The sequence below is a fragment of the Struthio camelus genome, chromosome 2 (genome assembly GCF_040807025.1).
Source record: "Struthio camelus isolate bStrCam1 chromosome 2, bStrCam1.hap1, whole genome shotgun sequence".
NCBI lineage: Eukaryota > Metazoa > Chordata > Aves > Struthioniformes > Struthionidae > Struthio > Struthio camelus.
In genome coordinates, this window is record NC_090943.1 from 23,638,048 (window position 1) to 23,649,631 (window position 11,584).

Sequence of the window (11,584 nt, forward strand, 5' to 3'; positions counted from 1 at the left end):
CATGATCCCAAGTCAATCTTTGCGCACCACCCGCGCTTCTTATTCAAAGTCCTTTCATATGCCTTCATAACTGAGTGTACCTCAATACAAGTTATCTGTAACTGTGCATCTGAAACTCCCTCATAAATGTGCTCCATAAACATTATTTTAATTAACCTTTAATTTGAGGTGTTACCTGTTGCTTTGTGGGAATGTGCTGACCTTAGAAAGGTCCAGCCTTAGGCTTTGTCCTGCTTTTGGACAGACTACACTTTACCTCATTCCCTGAACTTTCACATAGCAGCTCAGCTAAATATGGGATTTTTGCACAACCTAGTGATCACATCTGATATAAAGAGCCATGCTAACAGCCAAGCTTTGCTGCTTCTACTATTTAATGTAACATTTTGACATTGGTCTCTTAATAATTTTGAAAATATTATGTTGTTTCATTGTTGGTTTTTTTCCTCTTTTCCTTATGTCATTCCAGGGACTGCATATCTATATTCTTCTTTTATCATTTGCTGCTCCAATTTATTCTACCCCCTCACACAAACGTCTTGATTTTCCTTTCTATCTCCCATCTACTGTGTCAAGTCCTTTCAATCTCATCTTTCTTCTTTAGTTTCTCCTCTCTCACAGGTAATTCCTGGAGAGCTTTTCTTTCTCTTTTCTTTTTCTTTTGGCTATATTTCAATCTCAGATATTGCAAAATGAAAAGTCCCTTCTTTTTTCCTCTTTTTTTTTCTTATTCAAATGAAGCAGCACACAGCCTTTCTTCTTCCTTTCACTGTTTATGTACTTACTTTAAAGCAGGAACTACTATGGGTATTTGATATCCAGCCTTCATGGCACATGGGGACCAGAGCTGTGGTTGGAATAGGTGGGGCTGTTGCACCTTTTGCCCACTGTTTACAGATAAATTTTTGCTTTGTCTTACAGTCAAGAACATCCCATAATCCAGATGCGCGTCCAGTTCTCATGGCAACACATCCTGGCTTCCTTCCTTTATAAGAAAAAAAAAAACAGGCTAGGTGTTTTATACAGTCTAAATTACTTACAAACTTTGGACAGTGCCCCCTTCCTTCTTGCAGTACAATAACACTTCAAAAGTAGAATTACATTTTAGACATTTTTCACACAGCCCAAGACTAGTAGTTTCTGTTTGAGGAGGTCATAATCAGTTTGGGATCCTCCTCTTTTATTTTTGATTTCCTTCATAACAAATGTTATAGATATAAAATAGGTCTTATTCTGTTACAGTGAAAACCTATATTAGCAAGAGAGAACTTCATTCCCACTCACATTAAGTCTGCTTTATACCACCTTAAGCAACATTTCCTCAGTCACTAGTGCTTTTCCTATAAATGAAAATCAAGCCTTCAGTGCATATGTAGGGCAAGTATACCAACATCAACACAGCTATGATAAAATACATCCTGTGATGTATTTTCTTTAACAAGAAAACACTCAAGAATTTGAATAGATATGAATATCTCCAGGAAAATGAAGAGAAAATTCTAACCACATATGAAACTGAAAGCAACAGATTTTCGACTGATAGTCTCATGGATCTCATATACTGTCTTTTTTTGAGTATTTCCTAATCTTCCAACATTCCTGGTTCAGCAGCTTCCTGACTGGAAATGGCTTCTAGATGTTTAAGGACTCTCAGTGGGTTTCTTTTTTATGAGCTAGTCCACTCTTTCCCTGAATATATGTAAACTTTAAATACATACACTATCCTATGCCAAGGAACTCCATCCTTCAGCTACATGTTATATAAAGATGTGTAAAATCTGCTTTTATATAATGCGAATCTTACTACCTTCACTCTGTAACCTGTGTTTATTGCACTGAATGAGACTGTGAACAATCAGCTCATACTTTGCACTTTATTTGCATGCAATTTCACCTCCCATTTTACTGATCATTCTCAGTCAATCACTCTCCTAAGATCCTCCTGCAATTTCTCACAGACCCATCTTCACTACCAGAAATAATTTAGTATCGTTGGCAAATTTTTGTCACTTCACTGTTCACAACCTTTCCCAGATTGTCTGTAAATACATTGAACAGCATGGCTTTTGGCCTAGATCATTGTAGGACTTTAATGGTAAGCACTTTCTCTGCCCATAAAAACTAGGCATTAATTTCTCACTTGCATTCCCTGTCTTTAACCAAACCTTGTGTTCATATAAAGAGCTTTCTTGTGTCAGGGCAGATTAGCTTCTTTAAAATCTGATGGACGTTGCTGAAAGGCTTTTGATAATTGAGATAGGCCACACTAACTAGATTTCATTTATCCATATCCTTATTGGCTCCTGCAGGGAGCTCCAAGAGATTTGTGGGCATGACCTTCCCTTACAAAAGCAATTTTATATTTCTTCCTCAACATATTCTCTTCTATTCTTTATTAGAGTTTCAACTAATCTACCCATGACTCATTAGTCTATATTTCCCCACTTCTCCCTGGATGGCACTAAATAAAAGCTGGCACCAAATTTGCCTTCTTTCAGCTGTTAGCTATCAAGACAGTTTTCAACAGGTACTTACACACTGAAGCTAATAGTTTACTTAACATCTTGGATGCCTTTTCATCTTTCCTTAGTCCTGACAACTTGTCACTCTTCAACTCCTCTATTTTTCCCATAGTCTATTCTCCTGGTGTTCCAGCTTGCAACAAGCTTCAATCAGACCCCCACAAAGAAAGTTTCAAGCACAGAAAGCCCAGTTTCTTCCTCAGTCAACACAGTTGCAAAAAATTAATTTTTCTTCACTGTTACAGACTGATCTCCAAGCACACCTTTTGCACTCTGGTCATCCACTAGCACTGCAGACTACCCGGAAGACTGTCTTCCCTTGATGAGTTTAGAAAAGTTTTATTGCTCATATTCTTATTAAGATTCCCTTTGTGAAGGCGAGCCAAAAGGTTAATCTGACAGGGTAAGTATATCAGAAGTCCTATATAAAACTGAAATTCAAATGATCCCTTTGAAATTCAAAGATGGGTTCTGAGAACTGTCAGTTCCTGAAAAAAATATGTTCAAAGGCTAAAGAATGGAATTCAGAGAACGTCACTTATGCAAACCAAATAAGGACAGCAAGCCCAGAGCACCCACTGCACTCTGTCCTGGCACTTACCAGGCTCTGCTGCACCCCAGTGTGTGAAGGAGACGGCTTCACCATTGGCCCAACTGAAAGTGCCTTGGTCATCCACATCAGAGAGACCGAGCCAGAAATATTTCTCAGGCCTCAGCCCAACAAGACTAGTCAAATAAGCTTGTTCGTATCTGTAAAAAGGGTCATAATAAATGTAGGTGAAAACAAAATCATTTATTCAGATTGTATTTATCTAATCTGATGATGATTCCCTTTCTCTTTCTCCATGGCAAAATGGATGATTCTCTTTCTCCATGGCAAAATGGATGATTTTTTCATGTTTTTGTTTCAGATTAGGGAAGAGGACCTTGCAATGGAATTATGATTCCATGTAAATTATCAAACAAAAATGAGACTTTTTTGTTCAATTCATCTGTAATTTAGATAATTTGTAATTCGATATTGTGTTAGAATTGAGAACTACTTCAAGAGTATTTTAGAACATACAACCTTTACCTATTTAAAAGCCAAGGAAAATTCATTGTCATACCTACTTTCCACTGTGGCGAAGTAACCTTCTTCCCCTTCACAAGTTTTGTTTGCTTCTGAAAATGTTGCTGGTACATGTCCAATAAAATAGCAGTAGAATCCATATCTTCTCCAGCCCTGTAACATGGTTTCAAGATCTCCACATGAGTTTAAATAATTGTGATAGCATGTGTTGAGTGAGTGATACAATTTAGAAATGAATGAAGTACAATAATCATGAATATTCATGAAACAGCAAGTCTTTACAGTAAAATTACAGCTTCCTTCCAAGCAGTTTCTGTAGATGTCTTAATAAAGTTTAAAATAACTGAGAGAAGAAGAAATTTTATGATAAAATGTAATGACTTGACTTCCAAATAATTCTAGATTTTTCTGAGAAAAAGTCTCTATTTGATCTGGAAAATTAACGTTCCATTCTGGAATACTTACTTTTTTGCAGCCTACATCAGTGCTTTCCTTTTCTCCAGCTGTTTGAGGTATAGGTTTTCTCTTACAAATATAACCAGCTTTCTTCTCACAGACATAGTCTGCCCAATAGCCATCCTATGTGGAAGGAAAAAGAAAGAAATAGCAATGAGATGAGAAGGATAGTTTTAAGAACACTGTTCATTGTCTTTCTCTTTCTAACTTTGATACAGAAATTTTTTTTTCCTTATACAATCTTCCTAATGATAGTAAAAATAAATCTCCTCACATTAAAAATAAATCTCCTCAAATAAATCTCCTCACATTCAGTGAAACAACGGTGTGGCTTATGTAGTACAGCTACTCCTAGCAGTGATGACAGGGGATGAGGGTGCAGAGTTTCCAGGCTCCTTTTTGGCTAGAGCTGGTTCCAGATGGATTTTATAGGGCTGTCACACCACAAGTCGTGCTATGCAGTAAAAGGGCAGAGCAGAAGGGTCAACGAGCAGGTGCAAAAGGGGTAGCGGGGATCCGCACATGCCACCATTGTGGCATGTGAAAAGAAACAAGAAAAAGGTTGTTAAATTAGGAGTTCATCCTCCAAGTACATTCAGAGACCTTCTTCATAGTCCCAGGAAGCTCAGTGGTGACCTTTAGCTGAACTTTAGGAGAAAATTTCACAAGTAAAGCAGTAATGCGTTCTTAAAAAAAAAGAAAAAAGAAAAGAAAAAGAAAGAAAGAAAGGAAAGAAAGAAAAAAGCTGATATCTGAGTCTCATTCTGTGTCTTCATATCCCCTTTTCAGGCCCTAACTAGTTGCTGAAATAGTAGACCTTTTTTTTTTTTTAAGAAGTTAATTGCAATATTTAAGTCAAACGTATATAGAAATTTTACCTGTCCCTTGATAAGTACACAATCTTCTGGCCTGTTGTTTGTGCTGGATGGCTCTCCCAGCTGCCATTTTGTGTATGTCACAGGAGTACCGTCACTCCATTCAAAATACATTTGAATCTTATGATCGTTCAGTCCAATCCATAGCTTATCTGTTGGTTCTAAAACATGGGAACATAGAACTAGAAAAGACCTCTTATATCACTGAATCCTTTCCCCAGCAACCTCAAGCTCTAGAACATATAATCCCTTTCATAAAGCATAAACTTACTTAGTGGGCTACATGATTCTTTTATAAGATAAAATGTTCATGTACATATTAGAATAAAGACAGTATGCTTAGGAAACTTAGGCTGTAGTAAAGTCCTTGCACTGAATCAAAAAATTTTGCTTCTCTTCTTCACAGCAGTGGGAAAATTACTAGCCTAATGCAAATGCACAACGGTGATATGATAGAAATGTGTGAACAGTAAGTTTTTAGGTTTGGCGGTCAGATTTTAAAATACTGTTTTATCTAACATTGGATGTGAATGTTTTAAATTTCTTTCAGCAAAATGAGAAAAGCTAGGGAATGCCCTAAGCCCAGTCCCCAAGCCCTAGATCATTTCTGTAGGTAAAAAGTTAAAACCGAAATTCCAGCGCCATCCAAAACTCAGCAGGAGAAGGCCCTCATCAAACCAATCTAACTTTGAAGCTGGCCCTGTTTTCAGCAGAGGCTAGACCAGATGAACGCCGGGGTCTCTTACAATCTAAATCATTGCATGATCCTCTAGTTTTAGGTATTCTTACTGAAGAGCAATCAACCAAAATGAAGTAGACAGATAGACAGATAAGAAAGACAAGAAGACAAGACAGATAAATAGAAATACAGAGAAAGAAAGACAGAAAGAAAGACAGAAAGAAAGAGAAAAAAAGTAAAAGAAATGGAAGGATATTCACAATTTCTTCAGTAGTCACTAAATTAGGATATGAGACCAGAACCAAAAATTATAGGAAACAAAAAGTATCTCCTGGTAGGAACTAGCTGTGAGGATGGTTGGACACTAATTAGATAAATTACTTATGCTGAAAAAATAAATTTGTTTCTGTCTTGACCATCTTTCATTTTTCCTACAGTTAATTAGGGCTTTTACTACCTCTAACCATGAAAAAAGCAGAACAGTTAACAAGGCCAAAACATAGCAACATGTTTGCAGACTCCTCTTAGTTCTGTCAGGGGTATTAGAAAAGATGCGGTCAGATCAAGGTGACAATTTAGATCCAGTTACCCGAGTACGGCTCTTCAGAAAGCCCAAGCAATTTCACAGCAGACTGCCTGGAAATCACCTCAGCTGACTTTGCTGATTGCATCCATTTGGTGATTACCAGTGTAAAGAGCTAAACTTCTCTTTAATAGGTTTCTTCCATCACTTTTACAGAGCCCCATGAACTTGCTGATCTGGGTACTGGGTAACGGAGAAGACACAGGGAATGATTTAGAGCCGCAATGTAAGTTTCCAGTGTGCACAGAAAGTAGTCCAACTACAATATTTTCCATTAAAAGACCTCTTTCAAACGAGAGGCAATATTTCAAAATACTTTTGCTGAGAAAGTCTCTTACCAGGATGACTGATATTCTCCTGCACTCATACAAGGCAAGGTACATGTCAGGACTGTAGAGTAAGTCTGCAAGTTGCAGACCACAAGGAGGCGTCAGCTTTGAAACAGAAAGTGCTGCACCACCTTAGCACTGCCAGACCTGTGGGTCCTTGTATTTCTTTGGTTGCAATCTTTCATGTTCATAGAATTGTTATACCTAAATTTATCCAAATTCTACTAGCTAACTGGTACTTTATCCATGTGGACATGTAGGCAAAGGGCACCTTGGAAATACTCACTGTACCCAAGCCGAGACACTATAAAGCTGTGTTCTTCAAGGTGATGGATGCTGGCCAGGTGACTGTCTTCCTTTTGACAGGAGGTCAAAGCTTCTTTCCATACTTTGATCTCCCTGAAGATCTTGTAACAGTGACCTACATATGGCACCCACCCATCTGGGCAAGTAATAGGCCCAAAGTCGCCTAGAAATAAATGTCAGTGTTTCAGAGGAGTTCAAATGCAATGCAAAGGACATTACATTGATAATATTTTCACTTATTCTGTGTAAAAGCTCTAAGACTAAGAATTTTCTCTGGAAATTGTCATTGTAATGAGACAATGTATACAAAACGCATCAATCATAAACATGATTCCGAAGTTGGTGGTTTTAACATGCAAAATGAAGAATTTTGAATAGAGATATTATTTAATACAAATTGTAAGGTTCTTATATGTTCAGACTGCTTTAAATGTTTCATGTTGCTGAAAGTCTTTCAGACTGTATTAATCTCAACAGCTTCTGTATTACTTTAGTACCTATTTGTTGTTTAACTAAACATCAGAAATTATCTGCAGCTGACATAGAATGCTTAAGAATTCTTAAAAAAAAAAAAAAAAAGTATATTGATAGAGCAAGAAACATCCAGGCCTCTTTAGAACTAGCTCTACAAATAGGGAAACATCAACAGGAAAGTAGTTACTCACTTAAAATATCCTTATCTTTGCAATCTTTCTTCCTTTACATTTTGTTATTTTTACTTCCTTCCCCCTTCTGAAAATAATTTTCTAGTTTGTTCTCCCTTTTTATGTCCACTAGTCCAAAGGAGAGACTTGACTGTCAGGAACACTGACAGACGGATCACGTTTTCTGTTCTTTTCCTTTTACCTGTTTCATTCTGTGTGTTGTGAGACTGGAGATCCAGCCTACAAAGGGTGCAAGAGCTGTAAAAAGCGGACTCGATTAACAAAGAGGTGCACCTGCTCTGTGAAAATCCTGGCTGACAAAGTTTTTAGTTCTAATGAAGTTATCTTTGTCAACTGAAATACCATACAATTCAGCTAATAGATTCTATTTTTAATTACCAGCATTTATGAACATACCTGAGAGAATCAAGGTGGAGTTCCTTCTTTTACAAATGTAACCAAGTTTTTGATCACATTCCCAGTTTTGCCATTTAGCTTTCTTTTCAGGATTCAAAACTGCACAGATTTTTCCGGGTTCTGGAGATGGACTTCCTTTGGGAAAGGTACAAAAGGTACCAAAAAAGCGTGAACTCCCTTGAACACCAAGTAGTGCTCTAAGCTCTAAAACAGACAGCAAAAATCATTCCTGGTGAACTGACAACCCCAAAGACCATGTCTTTCACAGCTTCTGTGAGGACTAAGAGATCTTGTAGTGGGAATATCTGCATGTAAATATAGTATCATTTAAGTGGACATGAACATGTAACCCATTCAATCTTCTGACTTTTAATATTGCTTATGTTGCTGTAGGCCAGAATATCTACGTGAAGGGTAACTTTGCTTTTCAGAGACAAAATATTTTTGCAATACAAAGAGTTCTGGTTTATATTAATATAACTCCCAAGAAAAGCTAAAACACATATTATTTTGATGTAATGCTAAAGTCCTTCTTTCACTCATATCCAGATAACCAGAGAATAGAATTTAAATCTGTATTTGAGGCATATATACTTTATCTTCAGAAACAGGGAATCAAAGAAAGTCATAGCTACCTGGAGCCCAGTTTAAGTACCGGAAAGGACTGCCTCCAATCCATTCCCATCCGCTCCTCAAGTCCAGTCTGTTAAGTCCAATCCACAGTGCAGAATCTGTATTTTCCATTAATGCTAAGTAGCCAAAAGAAAATAAGTAAGCTGTCAATCACTTTTTTATAAGCAACAGTCATTAATAATGTCTATAGGAAGTTTGTTGTAATTCTTAAATAAAATACTACAAATATGTTCAGATACGGAGATAGTTGATAAACGGATATGTGCCAAAGCTTTGATCAATGTAGAATGCAAACAAAGAAAAATCTCTCTTAGTCTTCTTGTCATCTATTGCAAAATCAGCACAGATGAGATGTCACAGACCAAATTTAGGATGGAAGTTATATTGTAAAATAGCCTAATTTTTTTAGCAGCACCAGAATTATTTTAGTGGAAATATTTGCACAGTGTAAATGCAAATGCTCACACTAAGATTCTCAGAAGTCAAATTCATCACTAAAATAACAAGAGACTTGCCATTCCTCCAAAAATACTTGGGTAGGTAGAGCCATAATTTGGAAAATGAAGAATGACTGATATTCTTCAGTTCATCAAATGACTGAAAAAATTAGATGTCAAATTGCATTTAACAGAAAACATATCTTTCTTTTGTCACAAAGATATATCTTTTCTCTTATTTTCAGTTTGTTTTAAAAGTTGTTTTTAACCAATAGTGAAATTTTCATTTAATTTCCAGAAAATATTTCCTCTTTAAAAAAACTGCTAAACTTCAAAATGAAATAATGTTTCTAAATACAAAGCTAGAATGTTACACTTAGAGAATGTTGCAGTACTTTCACTGAATTTTGTTTAAACTTGTCAGTGATTTTGATACGAATTTGTAGTATCAAATAGATTTTGTTCACTTACTCCATATTTAGCACATAGACTTTGGCCAAAACCAGATCAGCTAGTTCTTGCTGTGATGATACACTGAAAAGATACTATATGTTAGTCAGGGTTTGGTTTTTTTCCTCACCTTTAAGATATATTTGTTCATGAATGTCAGTGATACTTAGTAATTCTGCATTCTGTTGCTGACAGCTTTTACTTGCTTGATGCCATGTGAGAGCTGATTCCAAGTTTATCTGATAGCGGACATTTGTTAAAAGATCTGTAGTCCAAGTGGTGTCTTCATCTGTGAGAAAAATAATTATTTTTGTGGTAACAGTGACTAGGCCAGAGAAAAATGAGTTATGGGTTCTCATTATACATGACATTCTCATTAAATGTCACAGTGCTGTTCTTTCAAGAACAGCTGAACTGAACTGAAAATGTTAAGAGCAGGATAGGGAAGGATGAAGTTAAAGCCTGTAAATTCACAAGTAGGTATATGCGGCACATGTTGCTTCCAGCTGAGTGAAGATGCATAATTCTTCCAAAAGGGCAAGAAGGAGGAGCCAGGCAACTACGGGCCTGTCAGCCTCACCTCCATCCCTCAAAAGGTGATGGAACAGCTAGCTCATCCTGGGTGACATCTCTAAGCATGCGGAGGACAAGAAGGTGGTCAGGAGTAGTCAGCACGGATTCACCAAAGGGAAAGTCATGCTTGACCAACCTGATAGCCTTCTATGACGGAGTGACTGGCTGGGTAGATGAGGGGAGAGCAGTGGATGTTGTCTACCCTGACTTCAGCAAAGCTTTTGACACCATCTCCCATCATCCTCATTGGCAAGCTCAGGAAGTGCGGGCTGGATGAGAGGATGGTGAGGTGGATTGAGAACTGGCTGGATGGCCGAGCTCAGAGGACTGTGGTCAGTGGCGCAGAGTCTAGTTGGAGGCCTGTAGCTAGCCGTGTCCCCCAGGGGTCAGTCCCGGGTCCAGTCTTGTTCAACTTATTCATCAGTGACCTGCATGAAGGCACAGAGTGCACCCTCAGCAAGTTTGCTGACGATACTAAACTGGGGGGAGGGGCTGATACACCAGAGGGTTGTGCTGCCATTCAGGGGGACCTGGACAAGCCGGAGAGATGGGCAGAGACGAACCTCACGAAGTTCACAAAGGCAAGTGCAGGGTCCTGCCCCTAGGGAGGCATAACCCCATTGCACCAGTACAGGCCGGGGGTTGACCTGCTGGAAAGCAGCTCCGCAGAGAAGGACCTGGGAGTGCTGGTGGACAACAAGTTAAGCATGAGCCAGCAGTGTGCCCGTGTGGCCAAGAAGGCCAAGGGGATCCTGGGCTGCATTAGGCAGAGTGTTGCCAGCAAGTCGAGGGAGGTGATCGTCCCCCTCTACTCAGCCCTGGGGAGGCCTCCCCTGGAGTACTGTGTCCAGTTCTGGGCTCCCCAGTGCAAGAGAGACATGGAGCTCCTGGAGAGAGTCCAGCGGAGGGCTACGAAGACGATAAAACGCCTGCAGCGTGTCTCCCAAGAAGAAAGGCTAAGAGAGCTGGGCCTGGGGGATCTCCTCAATGTGTCCAAATGTCTGAAGGGAGGGTGTTGAGAGGATGGGGTCCGACTCTTCTCCGTGGTGCCCAGCAACAGGACAAGAGGCAACGGGCAGAAACTGAACCACAGGAAGTTCCATCTGAACCTGAGGAAAAACTTCTTCACTGTGAGGATGACTGAGGCCTGGAAGAGGTTGCCCAGAGAGGCAGTGGAGTCTCCTTCCCTGGAGATATTCAAAACCTGCCTGGATGCAATCCTGGGAAACATGCTCTAGAAGACCCTGCTTGAGGAGGGAGTTGGAGTTGTAGTTGGAGTAAGTGATCTCCAGAGGTCCCTTCCAACCTCAACCATTCTGTTATTCTGTGTAATTCAGGAAATACTACAGCTCTACAAAGGAAGTGATGGCATAGAAAAATATATTGCATGGCGTGCTGCAGCAGAAATCCTAGATGAAATCTATGAAAACGTACACAACATCTCCTTTTTCTGGACATGAGTTCCCACTGAGGGCTGTGAGAATCAACTCTAGAACTGAATTTAGAATCAAACAGTTCTTAGATAAATTCCTCCTGCAAAGTGTTTCTGAATGTATCTGTCACACAGCTTTCAGAGTCTGGGCACTGCGAAGTTACTGGGTTACATTT

At 38.9% G+C, this 11,584-nt stretch overlaps 1 protein-coding gene across 1 annotated transcript in view; it reads right to left on the reverse strand.

The window, feature by feature from the left end:
- LOC104143280 (macrophage mannose receptor 1) overlaps positions 1-11,584 on the reverse strand; it is a 37,087-nt gene that overhangs the window by 20,933 nt on the left and 4,570 nt on the right. The window contains exons 4-12 of the mRNA XM_068934636.1: positions 9,534-9,692; positions 8,519-8,632; positions 7,884-8,018; positions 6,803-6,985; positions 4,929-5,086; positions 4,060-4,173; positions 3,632-3,747; positions 3,124-3,272; positions 786-985 (exon numbers count right to left, since the gene is read on the reverse strand). Of these exons, the coding sequence (XP_068790737.1) occupies positions 786-985; positions 3,124-3,272; positions 3,632-3,747; positions 4,060-4,173; positions 4,929-5,086; positions 6,803-6,985; positions 7,884-8,018; positions 8,519-8,632; positions 9,534-9,692 (1,328 nt within the window). The remainder of the gene's footprint in view (positions 1-785; positions 986-3,123; positions 3,273-3,631; positions 3,748-4,059; positions 4,174-4,928; positions 5,087-6,802; positions 6,986-7,883; positions 8,019-8,518; positions 8,633-9,533; positions 9,693-11,584) is intronic.